This window comes from Cyprinus carpio, chromosome B15 (assembly GCF_018340385.1).
Source record: "Cyprinus carpio isolate SPL01 chromosome B15, ASM1834038v1, whole genome shotgun sequence".
Classification (NCBI taxonomy): domain Eukaryota; kingdom Metazoa; phylum Chordata; class Actinopteri; order Cypriniformes; family Cyprinidae; genus Cyprinus; species Cyprinus carpio.
This window is the reverse complement of record NC_056611.1, coordinates 14,355,827-14,382,775: the sequence shown is the minus strand read 5'-3', so window position 1 is coordinate 14,382,775 and position 26,949 is coordinate 14,355,827. Positions and strand designations below refer to the sequence as shown.

The following is a 26,949-nucleotide window of genomic DNA, read 5'->3' as shown; positions in this document are numbered from 1 at the left end:
GTAATGTATACACACAGACATGTTGTGTTCCTGAATCTGCTTTGAACAAACTGGTAAATGATTCAATGATTCACTCATAAACACAGTAATTTGTCGCCACCTACTGGTGTATGTAACCTACAGAAAAACTGAAAAGTTCCCATCATTGACGCACAGACTGTCTGGAACAAAAACAGACAAACTAACTGATGAAATCAAAAGTCCCAGTGCTGTTGTATATCAGCATGCACTAATCAAATTAGGACCTAAACGAATCATTGTATAACAGCAGTACAGAAAACGGAAGACTTGTGTAATGATGTTGTTGTTTGCATAGACCCTGGCTGACTCTGAATTACTAATCACAAATAACATATTAATATCATTATGCAGACAAGTTTTACATGAGATGGTTGTGTAGCCTATCCATCATTCAGTGGATTTGTAATTTATGAGAACAAACTCAACTGGCCTACAGTAAGTATGCTATTCATTACAATTCTCGTACATAAATGTAAAAACACAAATACAAATAAAGTGCATGTAAAAATGCAGACCACGTGAAATATGAACTATTTCAATGTTTGCGCATAGGGCCTTCATTATACTAGCCATTTACATTCTTTAGGAAACAACTTTACAGTTTTTCTCAGTCGCTTTGGTACATTTCTCGAATCATCCTTGACATTTGCAAAACAGTAAGTGCATTTCTCAAAACTAACTTGTACAAATAGCCAGAACATCATGATTTACCTGCAAAAGCCAGTCTCTTGCTCAAAATCCTTAGTTCATCTCTCAAAAATAAATATCCGTGTCAATGAACATGTCAGTGCCATCAGAATGACAAGTCCTTGTGTCACTGTGTACGGATAAGACAGTCAAATTACTTAGTCATGTTGTCAATATAACAGTGTACTCTGGAGGGATGTTCTGATGTAAACTATGGCAACATTTTTGGATGACAGTTACTGTATTGAACATTATGCCATATGCTTATGTATGCCATATATCCATTTCAAAAGTACAAATTTACACATTACTGTATGTGGGATATTGATTAAAAGAGACTGGATAGAATTCCTAGTTACACTTTTACTAGTGGTCTGACCAAAAAAAAAAAATAAAAACCCTTTACAATGTCATTGTGAAATAGAAAAGGAAAAAGAAATATGGGCACAAAGATGAAAATAAAAAAAGAAGACCACTGTCAAAACTTGTAACTCTTGTGTTGTCCTCTGTCTATGCTTTCCAACTGAAGATTCATGAGATGAACCTTTGAGCTATTTCAGAGAAATGCTTTATCATTGGTTTATCTGCATTCTCTTCATTAGTCAAGATTCACTTGCACAATTCATGCCAAATTTACAAAAAGTCTAATAATAATGTGTAAAAAAAATGTGCTTGGCAGTTTATGACAACTAGATGAAATATTTTGCATTCAATGACTTATACGATGAACTAACGACAAGATGTTTTGAGGGGTAAGACTACTGCACAGAAAAACTATATAATACATTTTGAGCAACATGACATTAGCAACTGATAATGTAGGAAACTGCAGATAAATGTGCATAATCAATTACATGAATGTATAAAAGCAATCGCAACTTGTTCAAAAGTATGAGAAACTGGTTTTATGATGTGTATAAATGACTAGATGATGTGGAGGTTGTACAAGTAGTTTTGAGAATTTCATTTCTGATTTGAGAAATGCACCAAAGTGACTGAAAAAAACTGCAATGCGTTAACGTGACGCGAGGTGCTCGCGTGAAATACGCACGCCGAATACTTCCGATTGGAGCGTTCTATCTTGGCGCGTCGCGTTGAGCGCTCAAACGCAGTCTTTGATTGGTCGACTGGAAGCCGACGTCAAGCTCTCCGTCCACCCCCCGAGAGACGCGTCGCTCATACAGTGAAGATGTTCTGTACTGCGCGTCAGAGAGGCGCTCCAGAGGTTCTGCCACGGAAACAAGGTGAGCTCAACCCTTTCATATCGGCATATATACCTGTCGTTGTGTTTGTGAAGATTGTTTTGCCGCTACAGAATATATACATGAGCTTCTAAAGTTTAATGAAATACTTATAAATACATTCTTCAAGGTTGTCATTGTGTTCGGTCTCGAGTAAACTAACGTTAACATGAAAGTAAAATGTTGCGATTGATAGACTGACATAAATCATATAGGCCTAAAGCTATATTTACAATGCATTTATAAAACGCGATTACTGATCTCCGGTTGGTTTTGATTATCGAAATGATTGTAATGTGAAGAAAAGTAGCCTAGTTGTGACAGGTTCTTGCCTTACCTGCTCGTATATGTAGCCTATCACTGATGAATGCAATGCATTTATGCCTTTTAAATATAAATGCAATAGGGAGGAATAATTAAGAGAAACAATAATAGAAAAAGAGCACATGAATCCACAGACAGCAGTGATTTTATCGCTGTAGACAGAGATACGCCACATTATCCTGTTTTTACAAAAGTCAATAACGTCTAAAACATCAACAACTGGACACCTAAAACTCCAAGGTGCTTCAATTATTTTAACATATCCATAAAAAAAAATACAATTTTAATTTATTGTTACTTGTCCTGTTCATTAAAAAGTGCAATTTAAGGTTGATGTGTAAATGTTTGTTTACTCAGAACTTATCCAATTGAATCCAGCCTAATAAAAATTTGCAAAGAAGAGGCTCATTTGATAAGTCAGAAGACCTTTGGACAAGAAACAGGATTCAGGATGCGACACTGCAGCATCAAATAATGCAGATCAATCAGCATGTTAATGCATTACTCCATGTGCTCTTGATACATGGTTTGTCTTGTTTAATCATACCAAACACATTCATAATTTCAGATTCGAGTCAGACTCTCAAGAGAATACGTACAGTATTTCCATTCCATATTAAGCTCCTCACTAATGTAAAGCATTAACATTTCAAAGATATTTTATTGTTCGCTTGTTGTTTGTATAATGTTATGTATTAGGCTGCTTTTGTCATTTCTTTGAGACTTGTTTTGATCCAGGTGTAACCCAGAGTAAATAATGTTTCAGTGAGCTGTTTTCAAATATTTGCACAGTTAACGTGACACGCTGGTGTCTTAAGCATTAAATATGGTCATATGATCATGTAAGGAATTTGTTTTTAACAAATTAATTCAAGCGTGTTCTTATTTTTCTGTGCATAGAAACAAACCAATAATTTTAATAGAACATTAAAACCATTATCTGACAAGACTTTTAAATGGGAGCAGCATGCAATTTATGATCAATGGAAAAGTTCATCATTTGTTTTAAATGTGCTCGATCTAAAGGTCTGCCCCCTCTCATGGTCAACTGACAGAGCCGTCACATGTTTTGTCTAATCTCAGCGTTCTCTAAACAGGCTCTCACTCAGCTTCATTGTGCCCTTATTTAGAATCACATTTCATTCCAAATTACATCAAATTCAGCATACAAATTGGGTTACATCTGTACTTTCCATTAAATAAATGACTGAATAATACTCTAATTATTACATTTTCATAGAAAAGCCTAATCTGATGTGAATGAGACTAATGGAGAATCTCAGATGTTTTGGTGTGCTGATTGCAGGTGCTGTAATTGTGCATAATGAACTGAAGGTGATTCAGGAAGAACAACAGATAGCAGTGTGGACTCTGTGAGTCTCAGTACTAGAGTCCCCAACTGTGAGAAGAACAGCGGTCATCATGATAGACCTGAGCCACCTGAGCGAGGAGGAGCAGGAGATGATCATGACAGTTTTAAAGAGGGATGCTGAGTTGAAGAAAAGCAGAGGAGGAAAGAGTCAAGTAAGATTGCTTAACCAGCATAATCAAACTTTCACATGTATAATGATAGCTGATCTCAAGCAGTAGCAGCAATTTTTTCTAATCAGTTTTAAGTTGAATTATTGTATAATTATTTTAAATGGCATTTTATGATATCAACTGAAGGATTACACTGAATATTCATAAAAAACACATCTTAAAAATATTTTTACTCTGAAAAAATAATGTGAAATAAACTGTTAAAAGCAAAAGGTGAATAAAATATTAGTAAATCTGAAATACACTTTCACTTGTACATTCACATACAATTTAACTTAAAATATGCATTACTCTTCAAAAGTTTGGGGTTTATAATTAATACTAAATTGATCAAAAGTGACATTAAAAACATTTATAATGCAACAATTCATAATTCAATTTGAATCCTGAAAAACTGAATCAGAGTTTTTTTGCAAATAAGCAGCACAACTGTTTTTACCATTGATAATAAAGAAATGCATGTTTTTTGAGCATCAAATCAGCATTTTACAATGTTCTTTAAAATATTTTATAATAGATTTTTTTAAATTGTAATATTTCACAAAAATACAGTTTTACTGTATTTTTGATCAAATAATTTTTTACATTTTCTTTGTGAGCATAAGAGACAAAAAAATAAATAAAAAAATACAATCTTACTAACCACAAACTTTTACAAATGCACGTAATGACAGTCATTTTAGACATATCTATTGAAATACAACATAATACAACATAAAAAAACAAAGACACTTGGGGGTTCACCTGCATGAACGCCATTGCACTAGCAAACTATTTGTTCTCGTGTTTATTGCTTTGAATGGAGACTGGTAGTCTACATGAAAGGAAGAATGCAGAATCTGGCCATGTCTGGGTGATTTCCCTGTGTTCAGCCTCAACCGTACTCAACCTTATAAAAGGATTAAGTCTACCCTTGTGAAATAATTGTCTTGACCGTTTCACATGACCAACATAGTTTCCCCTCCTTCAAAAAGCAAAGATGTGTTCCAATGGTTGTTACCAAACACATGATTTTAATCAAACAATTAAGAATCACTGCAAATGCTCACAATGTCTTTATTATGGTTGTTTTGAAATTTTAGCTATTTGTAGCTTTCAACATTAACCACCTCTCAAACAAGTCATAGTATAATGATTAGTTTCGGCCTCTTGAGATGTTTTTCTTAAGAAATCATTCAATAAAACTCCTTATCATTAGTGTCTGAATTACTTAACAGGTTACAGCTACTGGGAACATTGATAGTACCCAAGAAGCAGCCATTATGAGAGATTAAGTATGTGCAAAACAAACAGAGTCAGTACTGAACACAGTTTTGTGTATAGTCAATTAAGGAAGAGTTTGTCCTGACTCTTTGGTCATAAGGAATGTTATTGATTTAAGAGGCTCTCATAAAGGAGAGCTGTGTAATGTAATAAAAAAATAAAGTGCAATGAGGTACCGACATTTGGAAAGCTCAGTTTATGATCCTAGTACTCAAAGAACTGCCTGACACATTTGTACATAAAAAGAATTCAACATTTTGTGAGCAAACAACAGAGGATGTGATAAGTGCTGTGCTTTCTGTCCTTGATGGCTTATGGAGTAAACTAATTTGCAGCCTGTGGAATGCATGGTATTTGTCCAAATGACCATGCTGAGGTGAGACTATATTAGGTTAGATGGATGTTGCTGGGAACTGTTGATGATTTTAATTTTTCTCACCCAAGTTGAACCTCTCATCTGATTTCCAGACAGCTGCAGAAAGCCGTCCCAGAGGAAGACAAACGCAAATTTATGACAGGAGAATGGTTCTATGAAGCAAAGTCACAGAGACACCAGGACAGGATTCATGGCTCTGAAATCATCATGGCATCGATGAAGCAAAGGAAACCCTCAGTTGTTGGTGAGACCAAAAAGACTACAGTTTAAACATGCAACTCCTCTTTTTTAAATGCTTTGATAGCAAGCATATCAAACACCAGTAAACAACTCACTATCCTCCTATATAGAGTATTTAACCAAGTCTTGGGGTGGCAGATCCAGAAGCATTAGCCTAAAGGATAGTGATGGCATCATGACGTCACCTAAAGTAACACAAGCTACTGAGTCCTCAGAGCAGCTAAAAGAGAGGTAATGCTAAATGTTCATGTACAAAAGCACAAATATCAGCATCTAGGGTTCAGTGAGGTTGGAATAATCCTACACTGAATATTTAGACATGCATAGTATATCTCATCTAGCTCTGTAGTCATTAAATTATCTGGAACAACAGGAGCAATAACTGTTCACACTCGCCAGAACCCTTTGGTTTGCACTGTGTATGCAACCTCCACCCCTCCCAGGCGCTTTGTGTGCTTTACAGGTGTGGATACCTTATGATTTCAAGATCTTTATGACTCGACAAGGGTCAACAGAGGAGTTTGCACACTGTCCTCTTAAAGTACTCTGCATGTGAAGGTTTAATTAATCCTGGTCATTGCAGGATGTCTTGTAGAACGGGACTTGTTTTCTTTTGCTTCTTATGAATGCAAGCATAAAAATGCAATTGCTATTTCTTTTACAATTAGGGAAAATGATGACACATTAGAAGTCTGTCAAGAAAAGCTAAACATCGGCATGAGATCGCCATCCAAGGTATGTAAGTGCTCATTAAACCATATCAGGGTCAACTGCCTTCATTAATGTATATCTTTGGGGAAACACTTAAAGGGGTCATATAATAAGGAATCAAAATTTCAAAACATCCTCTCCAGTCCAAATATACCATTTATTAAAAATGTGGGAAAATGGTTCCTACTGAACTTTCATGACTTACAGCTATCAAATGAATACATTAAAGAGGATGTCTGCTGCTATTTCATGCATTCCAACTTATTTACATTGCTAAAGAATTGGATTCTCATGCTATAAATGACCAAAGTCGTAAAAATCGAGATGACGTATGATGGAGTATTTCTGTGCCAAAGACACCCCTTCAGGGTCCGTATAAGTTCTGGAAAGTTTTTTCTAGTATGGCCCTGTACGATGTTATAAAGAACGGATTTCCATGTGAAGGCACTTCTCCAGGAAGAGTGTGCACACACAGTGACCAGAGTACATGGCTGGATCTGTATTTTAGCCATAGTTAATTTAAGTCAATAAAGTTTTTGTTCCTGTTTTATTTATGCTGATGTCGCAGCTTGCAGACGATCGCTATGGAAAAGCATAAAAGCAAGATTTAGACATCAACAACACCTATCTGTACTTAGAAACTTGGACCACCTGGTCAGTATGTGGTACTAAGGAGGATACTGCCACAGTATAACACAGGCTTTGCAGAGAGGCTGTTATTGAAGGATGGGGCAGAGCAAACAGTATATAGAGTATATTGGACTCATCAGCAGACCTGCAGCTTGTGAGTAAACACAACTGTTTCTCATGTCACATGCAACCAGGGTGTTAGGTGTAGAGTGTTATTTCTATTTATTACACGGTTCTGTGGAATACTTGATTCTGATTTGTCAGTCGCGACATTCCGAGGTATGTTATCCCTCGATAACAACTGGTAAATGCTGATAACACAGGCTCATCCGGGTAACCAAAGTTGGCACTGTACTCTTGCTAGGAACAGTTTGGTAAGATTTTAAAACATTTTCGTCTTAAGACTTTTATCGTCTTAATTATTTATGTGGTGAAATGTTGTGTAATAAGTGGTTTGACTGCACAGTTTCCCTTAAATGTCCGTCTAGTTTGAACTTGCCGCTTGCTCGCAACTGCTGTTCACGGAAGCTTTGCGGTCAAATATTTCAACTCAAATCAATATTTTGTGACTAATTATTTAGCCCTGTAATAAGTTGGATAACGAACATCCAGCCAGTTCACCCCTTCAGGGTGATACAAGACCCCTCCGTGGGGGTTATTCTGCAATAACAACCGGCTGGATGTACATTATCCCTTACATATCAGATAGAGGGTGGAAAATTGTCATGAATTTGATCTAAAATTCATATCTTCAGTAACACTACAGGATAAGGTAATAAATAAAATTACTTAATACAAATGTATGATATGACCCCTTTTAAGTCTAGGTCACTCTAGTGTGTTAATTTTGAGTGAAAGTCAATGCTAATCAATATGGCATTAATAATGTATTTATTCATTGTAAACTTTGTCTGTTTACCTGGTTCCAGCCAAGGCACAACCCATTTAACAGTGTTCCAGCAGAGCTTGATTTTGAGGAAACTGATATCCACTTTACATCAGGACCTGGTCTCAGGAAATCATTAGAACAAGGCTCTGATTCACAAGGTTTATGTGGAAACTTGTTGTATAATGTTCATTTGTGCTCTGACATTTGTAGTTTTGTGTTCTCCCATGCTTACAAGTCTCATATTTGCAGCAAAACATCAGGAAGCAAGTCATGGTGAAGTTAATAGTGAGGTCTTTAACACCCCACACAACAAACCTCCTGGTATAAAGCCTGTGCCAAAGAAGAGGACCAAAATCAACAAACTGCAGAGCTCTGTCTCAGACAGCACCAACTCTGTGTCCAGCCAGGGTGTGTCCACCACAGCAGGCTCAGGTATCAGGTCTCCACCACCAAGAAGTATCCCTAAACATAGCTCCAATGAGCCCACTCTCAAGAGCCAGCTGCGACAACCAGCAGTATCCCTAAGCTATGTTCGCAAAAACAGCAGTCAAGAAAAGGATCCTGAAGAATTTAGACTCTCTCTGGGTAGTACAGAAGGATCAGGTAGCAAAACTGAAAACAAAGAGCAATTTAGCTCTCCTTCACCACTGAAGTTGCCAAAGTCACGTTTACCAGTTAGAGCTGCATCACAACTGATAAACCCTCCACAAGGATTACAAGAAAAGCCAAAAATAAAACCACGTCTAAGTCTGAACTCTATCACAAGAGCAGATGATGGCAAACAAGTGGAAGAACTTGTAAAACAAAGAAGAGAAACAAATAGTTGCCTTCCTCAGACATCAAGTATGGAATTAGATCACCCAAACATTTCTGGTGAAATTAACCTTCCTCGTGAGAATGCAATGTTCACGTTGATTGACAACTCTGAAAAGCCACTGGATGAGATCACTGGCCCTCAACCTACAATGCACAAATCTGGGAATGTGGAAAATCATATGAGTCTGTACCCAAAATCAGAAACAATAGGAACTGAAGAAAATATGAAGAAAACTGCTGTTGGTATGATCCACATTTTTTAGAAATGTTCAAAATTTGTTAAAGGAGAATTATGTTATTTACCCCGAGAAATATGTTATTTACACATCATCATGTCATTTCAAACCTGTACGACTGCCTGACTTCTGCCGAACACAGGAGATCATTTAAAAAGCAGCCTGTTAAATTTTGGGTGAACTGACAAATAATGGCAGTACACTGGGTCTTACTTTAGTACCTAAAGCACCCAAGTGTGTCAGCAAAATACACATTTCACATTTTGGTAAAATACAATCTGATATTCAAGCAGTTGTACACTCATCCAGCTCTTCACAATCCAGTACATTAGGTGATGGAAAGGTTCACCCTTCTTCTGCTTCAACAAAACAACCTACAAGGAACCGCCACCAATACTGATAATTCACACAATTGGATATTTATTACATTTTCTCCTTTGTGCATCCACTGCTGTGTTCTGCAGAAGAAAGAAAGTCATATGGGTTTGGAATGACATGCAGGTTAGTACTGTAAATAATAACATGATTTTCATATTTGGGTGAAATAATCTTAAGTTTAAATTTAGTTGAATTAAATTTTTGCTTACAATAGTGTTGTCTAGATTTTCTGGCCATTCAATGCTACACATTTTTTTTTTTTTTTTTTTACAGATCAACAATTTCCCAGATCCCTCAACATAACTGATACATTCAACAAGACAGATGCCTCTACTGACTGTGAGACTGACAGCACCCCCCTTATCTTCAATATAAAACAAAATACTAATAACTCAAAACAAGAAGATGCCAAAATGGAAGTCATGACAGATGAATATATTTCCACACCTACTGATGAACAAGGAGATTCCATTGCCAAAGTTCTTGAGTGGTTTAGCAGAAGCTCAGACAGCAGTGATAGGCTTGATGTAGAGAGCAATGTCCAAGACATGGAGGACGACACCAAGATCGATGACATAGACTTTGAAGATGACATTGATCAGAGAGCCAAACCAAGAGATAATGTGTACTTAATCATACCACGCCAAAGCGAAGAGGTTCCATCAGAAGTCAATACAATATTTCTACAACAGACAGATTGGGGAAAGGAACAGAATGTTGATGAGCCTTCCCAGAATTCTACAAAAGAACAGAGAAGATATGAATCTGCTTCTTATAAAGAACCTCTCATTAAAAAACCTTCTATTGACTCTGCTCTTACTGCAAACAGTGTGCCTCCAGAGATCCCAGAGGTGAATACCTATGTAGGTGGGAAAATGAGTCTAAATGAGAACAAAATCAAGAGAGAGGAAGAGACTAAAGTCAAACGTGAAATCACAGACATCAAGCAAACTCAAAATCAGCCAAAAGAAATAACAGGTGCTGAAGAGTACCAGCGACCAAAGATTGCCAATTTGAGATCATTCTGGGAGAAAGAAAACATTGGTCCAAAGATTTTGATCGGCCAATCTAGTGCACCTGCTAAAAATGAATACTTCATCCCAAGTGATATTAGCAGAAAGCCAACTGAAGGTGTAGAGGAACAACAAAGAAGTGAGCAGAGCTTGAAAGTAACATCTCCAGGACATCAGAAACAAGAGAGAGTTGGAGAAGATGTAGACCTTGAGCATGTTGGAAGTGGTAACACCACCTATGAACCTCAAGTACCCATTTTTACAGATGACTCAAAACCCCCATTGATATATGCCAATCAGAAGACTGACCAAATACATGCAAGCTCTCCCTTAGAGAAAGATATTCCACATTTAAAATCATCTTCGCCATCCCTTGACAGTGGATCCTTGCTTGTGGGTCAAAATGGTGATAGCAGAGGCACCATTAGCATCAACAGTAATGATGCAGATCACACTCCTTCAAAAGAATTGGAGGCAAAATCAAGAACCGCACCAAGGAAAAATCAAGTGCCTTTTGTTAAGCAGAATTCCCAGCAAGAGAACATGGCAGAGAGGATCAAGCAACTCAAGTCCTTTTGGGAGAAAGAATCTAAAACACCAGCAGCAGCTCAAAACAAATCGACTACTACTGCTCGACTGAACCAAAGATTTACAAAATCTGAGTTTGATCTCAGAACAATAGGTACTGATTATGATGATTATGATGATGATGTTGAGGATAGTACTTCTGCCAGAGGTAGACTGTCTCCCAGTTTCTTAGTGCATCCACAACGGAAGGATAAGCCAAGTGTGATGGATGGTATGAGCACTTTACAGTTTAAGAACCTCCGTGACTTCTGGGGAGGAACACCTACAAAATCTGGACAAAGGTCACCAGTTCTTGAAAGTGGAAATCAGAGATCCTTAAGTCCACAAAGCCAAAATGAAAGAGCCAATGTCAAAGACTTTGTAAATGAAAGCCACAATAGCAAAACATCCTCACCAGCCAAAACCAGAGTATTCCAGTCTGCCTCAAAGAAGAGGATTATGTCAAGACAGGAATCTGGATCAAAAACCGATCAGTCGCACATGGTCACAGGCGAATCATTCTCCCATGGAGTATCTCATTTTCTTCAGCAACAGAAAGGCTATCACACCTCTTTAGAAGCCACAATGGTACCTAAACCTCAGGTTGGTCAAGAGTCACAACCTAAACATGGTAGAAGAAATAGCAAAGGCAGTCTAAACGGAAAAGCAAATGCCATGAGACGTGCCGCCAGCATGTTTTCTGTGAACACTGCGGTTGAGGAGCAAAGCCAGGACTTAAATCTTCAGTCCAAGAAGTCCCAGGGCCCCAATCTGCAACAGGTTAAAAAGGCACCAGAAACTAGCACCACACAGTCCAGGAAAACACAGGAAGCTATCTATACCCTGCCAAAAACATCCCCAGAAATCTCTTGGAGAGACAGAGACAAAAACACTCAGAGAAGACCATCACGTACCTCAGAGGATTCTGACTCTCAACCTCTTGCTAGATCCTTCATTCCACGGGACTACCAGCATTACCTTGGCATCACAGAGGACAGAAATATGTACACTCCACCTCCAGTTACAGATCAGGTTGACGATTTTATCTGCACTTCATTTACGTCATCTCCAGAGACACACCACAGCTGTAAATGTTCCCCTGTGAAAACCAGTACTCCAGTACAGGGTTCCCCCGACCTACAAACCAGGAGAGGGAGCCTGGGATGCCACTCAACTACACAAACTGATGGAAATGCCACTAAGGGGAATTTAGGCCGTGAGTTTGAACCTTTGACATTGGTGTTGTTATCAGTATGGTCTATTGTTTGAGCTACAGGAACACTTTAAATGTTTTCAATTTCATCAACTGCCAGGTGTGAATCAGATTATTTAGAAAAGTAATAATACACCTCTTCTGATCAGATAACAGTTTGAAGCACAAACAACATGGCAGAGTTTTATACTTAGGTTTATTGATTTAGAAAACGTTTTTAACCATATAAGCATGAGAGCATAAGCATGAAATGTGTGTGCAGTTGTAACAGAGGCCAGTGGATCGTGCTGCACATGTGAACCTCAATCCCCTGTTCTCAAGAGGTGCACTAGTGACTGTCACTAGTGGGTGTAGTCTTTAGCCTCCTTGTTAGTGCGCCCACCTCCCATGCCAGAGACCCATTTCAAATTATTAACATGACTTAAAAACTAACTGACCCCAGTCTTAAACTATTTACAAATTAGGTATATGTAATTAAATCTGCATTGTATTAGAATTTCTCACAGCTTCCCTTTCAAGTGTCAAATAGTAAGTGCTCACATTACACAGTAGTACTAGTAAAGGGAACAAAACACCAGCCACATTCCTCTTGCTTCTCAAATTAATTCTTTATACCTCTATGGGATCAAACTTACACTGTTAAACCTTGCAGGTGAAAATGAAAGTCCCATTCAGAAAGCTTTGAGACGAGCTTCATCTAGACCAGTGTTCCATAAAAGCATGGAAGACATCAGCACTCTTCCTAGTAAGCATCAGTCCTCTCTATCATGTCAAATGTTTTTTTAAACTGTATCTGACAATAATTTATATACTGTTTATTATTAGTTTTTCAGCTTAAAGTTCCATATCTGAATTTAGCTCTTCCTTTCAGAGTTTATTTATCACGCATTAGCAGCACAATGCTTCTTCCAGAGTACACCTTATTGTTTGGCTCTAAATGGAAAGCACAGGTGACAACAGAATCTGTTCTACTTTTTCCTGTGTTTTTTCATTGTTATCTTTTCCCTAAGGACAAGACCAAAAACAAACAAATGACTACATGCAGAGCAACTTTGATGGCAAGTTTTGAGCTTAACTTCTTGATATGTTTTACAGTATATGGACTATTTTTGTTGACATCATATGACATTGGCATTTGCTCTGAATCTCACTTCTGATGTCTTGTTTAGACTCTAGCACAATTGTCCAAACTTCCTTTGCCACATCAGACCCAGTACACCTGAAGCAGCTCAGTAAATCAGTGCCTTCATTCCTGCAAAAAGAAGTTGGTTCATTTTTTTTTTTTTATCTAAGATAAAAGGTAAGGTCAGAAAAAATTGTGGTGCTCAAAGTGTCTGTTACTGTCCTGTCTTTTTAGAGTGATGGAGGAGAAAGTGACTCCGAGAGCAGTTCTCGCAGCGGTGTACCACAGTGGGATAACAGACAATTCACTGACCTCAGCAACTACTCTGGATCCACCTCACTGTCATCTGTACGTTCATATTCTATATATTATATACCTAACTATTTACCAAGCACATGCATATAATATAGTATATACTCTATACACTTATGGAAACAGAACCTGTCAATTATTCCACTTGCCTCAGATATGATTTCTGTTATAGTTAATTTCTTTAAATCATCATATAGCAAAATTCACAACCCAATTTACTTTTGTAACCAGATCATCGTAATCCAAATTAAAAAGAATATTCTAGGAGAAAAAAACAGTGCAGGGCTTTATTCTAACCAGATTACGAAGATGTACATGTTTTGATTAAGTACACTAATTTAATTGAATTACTCTCCCTCATTACGTTCCAAACCAGTAAGATCTTTGTTCGTGTTAGGAACACAAATTAAGATATTTTTGATGAAATCCATGAGCTTTCTGACCCTGCATAGACAGCAACGCAACTACTACGTTCAAGGCCCAGAAAGTTAGTAAAGACATTGTTAAAATAGTCCATGTGACATCAGTGGTTCAACCTTACTTTTATTAAGATATGAGAATACTTTTTGTATGTAAAGAAAACAAAAATGATGACTTTATTCAACAATTATTTCGCTGTGGAATGCACACACATGTGTCGTGGTACTGTCATTAATTGAGGTGGAGACTGACCCAGAAGAGAAGAAATTCTTTATTTTTTATTTTTTTATTGCACACAAGTGATATTTTATTAACAAATTTCGGGAGGAGCATGCGCAGATAATTAACACGGCCAAACCATCATCAGTAATTACACCATCTATCCAACCAGCACAAGAGCAGTCTTACGTTCATTATCTCTAGTCTTTCAGCATTGGCACATCCAATCGCCGCAACATGTCAGAGATTGAATTATTCCCGGACGATAACTCCTTTGACACCACGGGTCCTCCGGCGTCTCCAGTCGCTGTTCAGCGCACAACCGCTCCACAGGACACCACAATTGAGCCCTTGGCTGCAACATGGGGTCACGGGCCTTCCCACGCCATCACCTTTGCCTTCCAGGTGTCAGCCACCTTCTCCAGCATCGTCCTATGCTTCAGCCCTCTCCTCCGCCCCAGCTGTGGAGAAACGGATTACGTCAGGCACTCATCAGCTTCGGCATCAACGTCCAATGTCGGTTCACCATGGCGGATCTCCACGCACTTTATACTTTTCTCCAACCAGGGGCACCTTCTAACTCCACTCCTCCATCCAAGGCCACGAATAAAGCAAGCCAAATACCCGAGCAAACCACCACTCCCTCGAGGACAGGCCTTCGGTCATCAGGCCACAGCAGAAGGTTGCGCCCAGATGCTGCAGCAACCAGCACGCCAAATACGCATAAACTTTACCCAGTTTATTATATGTAAGTGTGAACTTTAAAAAATTAAGGTTAAATTAAGGTTAAACCACTGATGTCACATGGACAATTTTAACGATGACCTTACTACCGTTCTGGGCCTTGAACATGTCAATTGCATTGCTGTCTATGCAGGGTCAGAAAGCTCTCAGATTTCATCAAAAATATACTAATTTGTGTTCCGAAGATGAACAAAGGTCTTATGGGTTTAAAATGACATGAGGGTGAGTAATTAATGACAGACTTAAAATTTTTGGGTTAACTAACCACTTAAGCACATTGCTGTACTGGGAATTATTCAATACTGAATTTCCATCATCCTCAGGTTAGCGGCAGTGTTGTGAGTGTGTACAATAGTGACTACAGCAGTGTTGACGTCCAAGGAAGCATCCAGTTTTCACTAAACTATGTGCACAAAATGCGGGAGTTCCACATCTTTGTTGTTCAGTGCCAGAATCTAGCAGCAGTGGACACCAAGAGGAATCGATCTGACCCGTAAGACTGCGATCTCAGTACCACCCAGCCTTTCTTCTCTAAATAGATTTTTTTTCTCCATGGATAGCTTGTTCTTTTTCTAGGTATGTCAAGAGTTACCTCATTCCTGATCCCGCCAATTTGGGAAAAAGAAAAACTGCTGTGAAGAAGAAAACATTGAATCCTTCATACAATGAGATTCTTAGGGTAAGAGCATCACTGACAGAACAAGTCAGGGCCAGTTGTAGCATTTTTCATGCAGTTTAATGTTATGCATTTAGTAATTACAATATTTGTAATGATTTGATATATTTGCACATCACATTTCACTTTGTTGCATTAATTGCGTAATGTTTCGTAATTGCTTTACTATTCATACCAAGCTGAAATGTCTATAATAGGCTGTTTAATGGGAGATTCCATTGTGACAACATGCCCCGCTATTGGGTGTGTTCAATTTACTATAATTTCTTCCAGGCTGTAATGGGGCAAATGCAGGCCCCAGTCTCCCCTATATGCATTTTACCAAATGCCTAATAATCTTTTTTCATTTTATTATTTAATGCATACAGTACAGAGTTCGAATGGAGTACCTGATGTCCCAGGTTCTCAACCTTTCAGCATGGCACAATGACACATTTGGTCGTAACAGCTTCCTGGGTGAAATAGAGCTTGACCTCTCCTCTTGGGATTTTAATGACACGGAGTGGAAACTTTTACCTCTTAAACCAAGGGTATAGTATAAATTTGTGGATCATTTCTCTTACATGGCACTTATGATAGACAGCATTTTCAAAGTTAAATTACTTCATAAACAAATGCATGATCTCTTACTCTAATGTTACCTGGACAACCAATAGGTAACCGTTTTTTTTACCGATTTATTTTTTGGTTTACTAGACTTTCAAATTATTCCAAACACAGAAACATATGCCTTGTTGCATACGACAAATGAAAACAACATGTGTCCTAAAATCAAAATATCAAAGATGTTTAAAATCCGCTGACTTGATGGAATGAGCCTGAAGCTAAAAAAAAAAAAGCTTGGGCCCGTCATACACAAAGACTGCAATGACTTCTCTAGACTGCAAATTGAGACCAAAATCTGTGCACAAATTGGGAGTATGCTGGAGTATGCAGTTATAGTGTCATCTAGTGGAACTACAAAAGTAAAGCATGTTTTCAAACAACCTTTGCAGAAGCCCATTTTGCACATCACGTCTTCTCTAATTCTGACTGTTGAAAATCTTTTCACAACCTGATAGCAATCAATAATTAAAGAGGTGGTTAAATAAGAAGGTGTATATAAGAAGAGACTTTCAACCACTATAAAAAGAAACTGGAAAAATTTGCCTGCCCTAGCTTTAAATAATGACAGAATTTTTATTTTTGCATGAATTACGCCTGTAAACTGTTTTGTTCTGTTTCCACAATCTGTTTTCTCAGACCACAAACAGCCTCCAGCAATCTGACTTGAGAGGACAGATGAGACTGGCCGTACGTTTCCTGCCTCAGATTTCCCAATGTAAGGGAATGTAATAATTCACATTCATACACTGTAAAAAATATTTTTGAAAATGAAAGTTGTAAGTACAGATTATTGGAGTACATTTTACAAGTAAAAACTTTTCTTCTTCATTTCACCTTTAATTCAATGGTTTACTTGTTATTTCTATGTAATTTCTGAGTGAAAATGTTTCCTACACAAAACTATTCTCTGTACAAAACTGAACTGATATAATGAAAGACAGCACATTATGTAACAGAAAAAGTCAAATGTCAAAGTTTTGTCAAATGATCGTTGCTAATATATATATTTTTTTTAATCCAGCAAAAAACACTCCTGGCTCTGGTGAGGTGCATATCTGGGTAAAAGACTGCAAGAATCTCCCTCTTATCAGAAGTCCAACTATTGACCCATATGTAAAATGGTAATACTAATAAAACAATTCTATTATATTGTGATTGCATGGCATGATAGCTATTTTTCTTGAAAACATCTTTAATGTACTACTAAATAATGGTTTGTTTAATTCCTTGCACAGCTTTGTACTCCCCGACACCAGCAAAAAGAGCCGTCAAAAGACTCGGGTGCTGAAGAGAACAGCCAACCCTGTATTTAACCACACTATGGTTTATGATGGCTTCAAAGCAGAGGACCTGAAAGAGGCTTGTGTGGAGCTTACTGTTTGGGACCGAGACCGACTAGCCAATCACCTGCTCGGAGGCCTGAGACTCGGCATGGGCACAGGTGCAGTCCAGTGATGAATGTTTATGGATTCTGAGATCTATAAACATAAACACATATAAAATACATATTAACCCAAAAATTATATGCAAGCCAATTTTGTGTACAGGCAAGAGTTATGGAGTACAGGTGGACTGGATGGACTCTACAGCAGAGGAAGTCACTTTATGGAGGAGAATGATGGAATCTCCCAATGAATGGGTGGAGGGCATGTTGCCACTGAGGATGGTAACAGCAGCCAAAAACACATGGAAATGAGATTACAGGGACATTTATTAAATCACATCTTTCAAATAATATTTGTCCATATATAATATCTTGCATTTGTTATGATTTATAGTATAATAGATTAGGTTTCTGTCACGTTAGGACTCTTTGGCACCCATTAGACCTGACATCAACATGAGTACCGTTTCCAGATATAGTGATATTCTCTAGCTGGATTTATTTATTGCCTTCATTACTGTGTTGAGTAGGACTGAACAGAGATCAGATTGAATTTATTGCGCCAATAACATATTACATGAGATCATTTACCGATTTCAAAATGCTTTCCATAAAAGTAAGCTATAAGCAATGTATAAAGGTGATTCTTGTCTAATGTAATCTGTTTTAAGAGGTTACAGATTTATATAGCTAATGAGAATCCCTTAAAACATCACATATATTTTGAGTCTAAAGACCTTATTAACTATAGTATATGTTCAAGACTTAAATAGTTTTGATGAAGGTTGTTAAATCAGTGCTGAAGAAGTTTAAGGATACTATTTGAGGGTAAAAAACTAAAAAACCAAAGCCATGACAAAATGATTAAACCAGGAAAGGAGGGAAACAGAATGTGTGTATTGTAACAAACTGTGTGGGGGAATAGATTTGTTGCCAAAAATGTGCAAAGTGGGTGACTGCTTTATTTGTCAAATACGCCTGTACTAACATCAGTGCTCACAGTACTACAAGCAAAATAATGCAGGATACTCCTAATAAACATGCCAAAAGCAAATGAATAAACAGAAAGTTGGTTCACCATGATGAAATGTTTTTTTTTTGTATCTTACTATATCAAAGGTATGTGCATGGTGACAAATTTTACCTTAGTATGGGTATATTCTACACTATATAACACAGAATACACAAATTAACATCTGGCTATACCCAAGAAAGTGGCACAGAACTCCCCAGAAAATTGCAGTTTTAAAATCTGCTACCTTGTTGGCTACTCAATTCTGGATACAACTGTTTTTAAGCCATTGGCAGTGCTGTATTGGACTTTGTGTTACATGACAATGCAATTCTGACAATGCATACAAATACAATACACCACTGTTGAGATCTGGTGCGAAGAGCCAAGGCTCTGAAAGGAGGAGGTGAGACAAAGTCACGCTCGCAGAACAAGAGCTCTGGAGAGATTGAAAAGAGGAGCAGAGCTGTCTGAATTATTCACATTTGTTGAATGTTAGCTCATAAAGATGAGAACCAATTATAGTCCCCAGTCCCATAATATTTGGATGCCTGATAAATTACATCAACTGTCTGATATCATAAGAAAGAAGTGTGTGAGGGGTTGGTTTGGTCCAGTATATTCTGTAAGTTTAAAAAAGTCAACTTAATTGTATATTACAATTTATTACATAGTAATCATAATTATGTGAATGTACACAAACATTACCTATATTAATTATCTTATAATGGATGATTCTATAATTGGAGTTACATTTAGGGAAAAAAAAAGTTCACTAACAGGAACTCTTATTGAAAACATATCCAATTTTAATAATTCAGAGCTTGCCAAACACAAGTTAGAAATCATGATTTTTAGGGTTGTAAGACACTTTTTACAGAAAGTATTATATTGTTATGGTCTGTAATCTTGTGATTCATGATGAGTAACAAATTATTAAAATAATTATAAACATAAGCATTTGAGAAAAGTAAAGGAAAAAAAGACTTTGGACACCAAATGTACACTCGGTTAGTTCGGTAAAGTTGGTAAGATATTCACAGATTCGACTTTTCCGGAACAATAACTCACGAGCAAAACGTTTTAACTACACAAATGAAGCCTCTTTTCATTCGTAGTGATGTAGAAAACGAGCTACAAGCGAGTTTTCCTCAAAACAAGCTTTCCTCCGCTCTGAACAAAATAAGTTGATCTCAATGCGCTGGCAGAAGGGACCGTCTGCAAAGTGCGAAACGCGAAAAATGTTACTAATAAAATACTCAATAACTTCACAGTAACATACTGTACTTTCTCCAAATTCAGTTCACACATCACTGCTCCCCTGCTGGTTTTACTACAACACATATTTTAAAAATTATCGCTTTTACACATTTTCTATGATTTTTGGACAAAATATTTAATAACTTCACTGCAACACTTCACCACTGCAACACACTGTACCTTCACCAAATCCAGTTTACACATCACTGCTCTCCTGCTGGTTATACTACAACACTTATTTTGAAAATAATTGCTTTGCCATTTTTTTCATGATTATTTATTATGAGAAAATAGTCATTAACTTTACTGTAACGTAATAAATGAAATCCTAAATGATAACTGATAACCCGGATGAGTGAAAATCCCATGGGACAAAGGCAGGTGCTAATATTTTTTTATTCAAGTTTAAACTGAATAAAAAATTGTTACATTCATAGTGCATACATTTTCCCCCAAAGCAGTGCTACATGCATTATAGGCTTTTTAAAAGAACAAAATATGTAAACTACATATTGAATATGTTTCTTTTTTCTTGTTCTCATAGAAACATAGAAAAGAAGAAAATAAAAATTGCAAAACAAGTCTATCTACCACATTAAATTGAAAAATGAAGGTGCTAATAACTGACACATAATATATTTTCTCACATATATGTAACAGGTGAGATATCTTCTAAGAAACATTGTTTTCAGTCAAGTTATAAGGAATTCCCGAATCCTGATGTCGGATCACTGTGCAAGTCCTGATGTAGACAACCAGTCAAACAGAAAGAAGCTCAGCAAGCCAGCGGCTACACCAACATACGTCAGCTGAGGGACGGATGCTGATGAGGTTACTAGATACACATAGGAAGATAAATCAATGTTAAATCACAAATAAAAAAATTACAAAACAATAATAGAACTATTTAGATAAGGTTCTTAATGAGTTCAATAAAAAAGAGAATTCTTACATCTAGCGGACTTAAGGCCACCTGAGGAGAGAAGTGGAAGAGAATTTGAAATCAGTACAAATCAGTAACTTCAGTTATTTTTATAGAACTCTTATATGATTCTTTGTACCGTTGTCAACTTGAGTTCTGATTGGTCCTGAGGAGACAGTGGCAACATCAGAAGAGTTGTACACCGGAGACTCTACTTCTCTTTTCCTAACGCATCTCTACAAAAAAAAAAAAGATCTGATGAAATCCTCACATCCACATATAACCATGAGTTGAGCCAAACTAAAAACTAATCTAAAATAAAGTAACAACTTAAATCTGTCATCAGATAAGCACGATTAATTACCGGAAGCAAGGAGGCACAAGTGGAGTTCTCACAGAGTCGTGTAGCACAGTGCAGATAGAAAGTGGAGACGGAAAGATTTTTGTGTTCCACAAAGCGGAAGGCCTCAAAGGAGAAGAGAGCTTCCTGGGTTACCCCATTCCGATCAATCTTTGTCTGGGCATCACGATTACACCTTAAAACAACAATAGATGTAATTCTCACAAGTGAATTAAAGTGTCTTCTCAACTACTCTCTTTCAGTCTGCTTTTTATGAATGACTCACCCAATAAAAAGATCGTAAGAGGTGCTGAGGGTTGGATATGGGCTTGTTGTGGCATAGCAACGGTCCAGCAACACATTGAATTACAATACACAATAAAATAGACAATTAGATTTCACTGATCCATAAATGTATAATTAGCATTGTTCATTTCATTTTTGATACATTCAAGAGTTTCAGTGTTGTTATTGTTAACTAAAACCAAGACTGTTGAAATAATGGTTGAAATCAAATCAAATATAAATATTAGAAATGTTGCCTTGGCAACTAACTAAAATAAATACATTTAAATTGAAGTATTAAAATGACTAAAACTGAAATAAAAATAAATGGAGCTAAACTGAAATATTCTAAAGAGCACATACTTAAACTAAAATTAAATTGAAAACTGAAAATAAAAGCTAATTTAAAATATTAAGAGTAAAATAGTATATACCATAACCGTGTAATGAGCTGGATTCTTACTTGTTTGTGAGATTTGTTGCCTTGACCTGCACATATATGCGAGTTTTCAACTGCAGCCCAGATCCTGGTATCTGGAGTCTGGTTGTATAGTCGGGAGTCTAACAAACATTTAAAAAAGAGAGGGTGTCAAGAAACTTGTATTCACTGATTAATTAAGTGTTATTTAATGAAAAGATCCTTACACTGAAAAGAGCCATGCTTAGAGTACTGACGAAGGTGCCATTGTTGTCCTTTACTGCTATACTCACTCCTGATCTGTTGGCACAAAAAGACACTTTGTCACACAACTTAGAGTACAGAAACTTCAACCGAGAAACAAATTCTTGGCATTTATACTCACACGCTGAGCTCAGTGTTGTTGACTAAATACTGCAGTGGATACAGACATGAAAACTGGTACATCAGTTGCTGCCTGTAAGAGATAGTGCTGGTGCTGGGATCCCAGGAATTGATTAATCCAGAGACATTAACGGACTGGATTTGGGAGAAGTCGGAGAATATCCCTGATCCCACTTGACTTGAAATCTAACCAACAAACACGTCACACACATTATAAAATCTGTAGGATGAAAAGTTTCAATGCTGATTGCTTTTAAAGTGAAAAGCTCTTACGTTCATGTTGTTGCCACAAAGGATGAGCGCCTCCTGAGAGATTGAGAAGTTGAAGAGCAAGACGGGAGGATTGACAGTCCAGTCCGCTACTCCACGGCAGGCTGGGATGTTAAACTTAGCATTGAGCGCCATTAGTGATTCGTTGTATCCCCCGAAATACATTGGACAAATGAGAACTTTTAAAAACATTTGACTGGTTCCACACACCACTGTCATGTCGGCGTTTTCTGAAAGATATAAGAATATTCTGTTACTCAAGGTGTTCCTGCATTGATCTGAATCATATGAATGCATAATTTTAATCATTTTTTTCTTTGTTTTCTAGTAGAAATATCCTTTAAAGAATATATAAGTATTTGAGAACCAAAACTAAGATAATTTTAATTTTGTTTAATTATTTTTTTATAAAATTAAGATCATTAATTTTCTTCTACTTTCTCAATTCACTGGCTGATTTTTTAAGAATTCATTTCTTCTTTTTATTTTATTTTTTGCCAGTGTGGTAAGAAATCTAAAAGTTACAAATAACAAACAACATCTTTATATCTTCTGCAGTTTTGCTTCTCAAGTAAATGTATAATTTTCTTTTCACAATGTTTAGGTCTTTTTTTCCTGGAAAATGAGACAAATCTGATTAAGAAAATAGTGTAAGCACTAACCTGCCGGTCGGTACGTGGGGTGAGTGAGGCATGTTGGGAGACCCTGACCTTCACACAGTAAAAGAAGGCCAGAAAGACACAATAGCTGGACTATTCTGATCATCCTGAGCCAAACTAAAAAAAGACAAACCATTAGAAAAGACAAACCAGTGAAGCAAACACTTCTTTCGGACATTTTTTCATCTAAAATGAATATATTTTCATGTTTTTTAAATAATAAAAATATAATTTCAGATCAAACGTTACCTTTTGGATCTACAAACTCCTGATGAGTAACTTCTCCTGCCTTTCTTGCGGATTCTTCCAGATTGGGTATTTATACAGATGAGAAGGGTGTGAGAGAAAACATGACAAAAGACAAAGCAACACGAGACTCGATCTCCACACTGATATCTATTCAGATCTGGTAACTAAGTTTACAAAACAATTTTGTCATCAATATTGTTGATTGAACAGATAGTTGCTAGAACCACACCTGAAAATGGCGCATGGAAACAAAAGTATGTCAGGCCTCTTTTCTCATTAAGGTCTTAAGATTTCAATTCATCCTATTCAATCGGGTCAAGCAAGTCATTCAACAGTTAATAATACAAATACAGTACCATTGTAGGGTTATGCAATTGGACAATAATGGAATGTATAATTTTTAATTATTTATTTCAGTTTTAATGTTTGACGAAGTAGAATTCTTATTCATAAGAAAACACTTATCATAATTTAGTTTGAATTTAATATTAATTTATTTATATAATTATTTGCGGCATAGTTCACCCAAAAATGAAATTTCTGTCATTATTTTTATTCACCCAAACCTGTATGACCTCATCCAAAGCTGTATGACTTTCTTTTTTCAGTAGAACTTAAAATAAATTATTTTGAGAAATGCATGAAACATGTTTTTTTTTTTTTTTTTGTCGATACAATGGAACTGATTTATTTCAAAATATCTTCTTTTTTGTGTTCCCACAGAAAAAAATAAGTCATTCAGGTTTGGAACGACAGGAAGAGTAAATTATGACAAAATAAATAAATAATATAAAACTATCCCTTTAATAAATTAAATAAGGGTATGAGATAAATTTGACATAAAGAGATTTTAATACAAAGAATCATAAGAGATTTGATATGAGACACTATTTTCAAATTTATTGTATGAATAGTATATATGTTTATTCAACTGTCCTCACTATTTTTATTTTTAATTTTCAATGTGTTTCCCAATATGCTTTACCAGAGGTAGATAATGTTTGGCAGGTGTAGTCACTTTGTCACCAGGTATGGTGTTAAAGAAAGGTGTTGTTCACTTAACAAGGAGAGATAGAATTTCTTTTTATGAATATTGGCACTAACGCTAGTACTTATATCATAGTCAAAACACTTATTTCAACAAAAAGGTACCCACTGTTCTTTTCTTAGGACAGTAACCACATACAGGACATTCGCTTGATGAAACCAAGCACCTTTTCAGTACATACAAAAAAGGGAATTCCTCTTGTAAGACAGAGCCATAACTATTATTCTCAAAGAGTTTCTTCAAAATGTTCAGTATGCCGCTTTTGTTATTCAACAATTAGTATAACATTTCTTAATTAATGTTTCTTAATAAATAAACATAATGAGTATTTCAGTCATGTTGGAAAATTAACTAATAATTCATTTGCAGAAGGTTTTTTTTTTTTTTTCACGGATTTGGTTAACCTGTGTCAGTGAATGTAATGTTTATGGTGATTTCAAACTTTATTTTTATGACAGGGTCATGACTGCATGCTTGTCTGCCCTTTAGCTTTATCCAGGTCAAGTACAAAAAGCTATTGTGAATAAAACTATACAATGATAATCCTCTGTTTCTGATTGAACTCCCTTTTGTTGAAAATATCACATCCCAGAGGATTTGAAATTATCAACCGCTTTGCTTTGTCTGGAGCTCAAAGGTGTGTCCAGCTTCTGCTGTACTTTCTGTTTAGGGTTCAACTCATCACACCCTCTATACAATACCTGCATCCTCTTTATCGGACATCTACTGTCACAGATTGTCTTACTAACATCATCTACACTATTGACAGCTCTCTGACTGACAGGGGTTTTCATGACTATGCCACCTTGTGGCCACTTGTTGATGTGGCAGATTTACAGTGCAGCTATACTGCAGTGTCATTGTGAAGCTGGATCCAGTCAGTAAGAAACATTAAAAAAACACCCCTTATAAAAAGAACATATTAATAACCAAAGCTAAATATTCTCATTTAGTATTACAGAATAAATAAATACAAGCATCCTATAAGGGTGAATACAGGTCATGTGTGACAACAAAGTGGGACCCATTTCATTCCTGGGATTCTGTAATATTTCAGTCCCACAGAGTTTCTAAAGTGGTGGTTCAAAGTGAATTGTTAGAAGCTTTTCACATATAATTATTGCATTTTAATATTTTTTTAGCATAAAAAAATCTGATTTGGGGCAACAATGTAAGCATTTACTTGTGTTCCTTTCTTGTAAAAATATTTTTCTGAAAAATGCAAAATATTTTATAAAAAACAGACTTTAAAGTTATGTCCCTCAGTCTGAACTCAACCCCGTCACATAAACCATTCTATGCCCAAAATAATTTAGACTCCACTCTTATGTGACATCATTTACCAGAAATGACATCATTCAGGTCTCTTTAATAGTGGTGCAGAAAATGGTTAGTAATATCATACTTTTTATTTTCATATTTTTGATGTTTCATGTTATAGTCTGAGAGGGTACTGTCAAGCTTCACAACTCAACCCCGTCAAATAAAATTAAGATGCAAAATTATTTTAACATTTTATTTTAATCCATAAGTATATACAATGTACTTATTTTATTGCTTCCATAAATGGTCTACTCTCCTGATGAGCAGTGGGCATTTTGAGTGAAAAACCACAACCCTGTCACAAATATACGTATTTCTCATTGTTACGGGGTTATAAACTTGTTACATGGTTGAGTTATTTGCTTCATTTATTAATAATTTTAATTTAAAAATATAGAAAATAGTCATGGTTTCAGTAAATATATATACTCCAAAATCATGACAACTCATATTTCTGTTGACAAGCATCATACATCAGAAACTGCACCCATATTTGCAGCAGAAAGACATTGTTGGCCATGCAGATGTGTTGACCCAGAAACAAGGAGACAATATGAGAAAGATACAAAACCAAAAATATCAATTTAAGGCAATGTATCCCTTCAAATGTGTAACAGTCTTCAACCCTGTCACACCTTGTCAGATTAATATATAACATAGGGAAAACAATTAAGAACAAAAGTGTTTCTTTCTGATTACCATCTGGCATGTTCAGGCCTAAAACAATAAAATTGTGGTTTTAGTTAAATTTTTAAATGTAAAATATTTTTTTACAAAAATAAAGAGACCATAGACACACAATTTGTGTATTTTTAGCTTCAGTCCTATATAAAAATGTGAAAATGATGATAAATGTTACATTTGTTTTCAGTAAATTGGTATGAAGGACACATGAGCAGTACATGTTTGTTTTATAACAATTTGTGTGTAAAATTATTTTAAACCAATCCAATTTTGTCCGTTACAGCGTTGAGAAAAAAAGGTGTCTAAAGCTGATATATATATATATATATATATATATATATATATATATATTATATATATATATCTATCTATATATATATAGATATATATATATATATAGATATATATATATATATATATATATATATATATATATATATATATATATATATATATATATATAT

The 26,949-nt window shown here is 36.1% G+C and overlaps 2 protein-coding genes across 2 annotated transcripts; one reads left to right on the top strand and one right to left on the bottom strand.

Annotated features, from left to right (window-relative positions):
* The first annotated feature begins 2,996 nt into the window (after nucleotides 1-2,996).
* On the top strand, nucleotides 2,997-18,714 carry LOC109103158 (synaptotagmin-like protein 2). The gene is given in 19 exon segments (XM_042739371.1): nucleotides 2,997-3,773; nucleotides 3,775-3,797; nucleotides 5,547-5,698; nucleotides 5,805-5,925; nucleotides 6,363-6,429; nucleotides 7,965-8,082; nucleotides 8,174-8,983; nucleotides 9,628-12,150; nucleotides 12,800-12,892; nucleotides 13,158-13,205; nucleotides 13,317-13,411; nucleotides 13,505-13,618; nucleotides 15,289-15,458; nucleotides 15,542-15,644; nucleotides 16,010-16,171; nucleotides 16,884-16,962; nucleotides 17,269-17,368; nucleotides 17,483-17,688; nucleotides 17,795-18,714. Coding segments are annotated over 19 exon segments (5,211 nt in total). The 5' UTR covers nucleotides 2,997-3,695; the 3' UTR covers nucleotides 17,944-18,714.
* A 1,574-nt stretch (nucleotides 18,715-20,288) lies between these two features.
* On the bottom strand, nucleotides 20,289-23,478 carry LOC109103693 (zona pellucida-like domain-containing protein 1). Its single transcript, XM_042739374.1, has 11 exons — nucleotides 23,431-23,478; nucleotides 23,185-23,298; nucleotides 22,526-22,752; nucleotides 22,254-22,438; nucleotides 22,096-22,168; nucleotides 21,913-22,011; nucleotides 21,452-21,531; nucleotides 21,190-21,361; nucleotides 20,965-21,061; nucleotides 20,856-20,876; nucleotides 20,289-20,738 (listed from the first exon to the last, which is right to left on the bottom strand). Exons 2-11 carry the CDS (start codon nucleotides 23,285-23,287, stop codon nucleotides 20,632-20,634), a joined length of 1,164 nt encoding a protein of 387 aa, XP_042595308.1. The 5' UTR covers nucleotides 23,288-23,298; nucleotides 23,431-23,478; the 3' UTR covers nucleotides 20,289-20,631.
* Nucleotides 23,479-26,949: the final 3,471 nt, after the last annotated feature.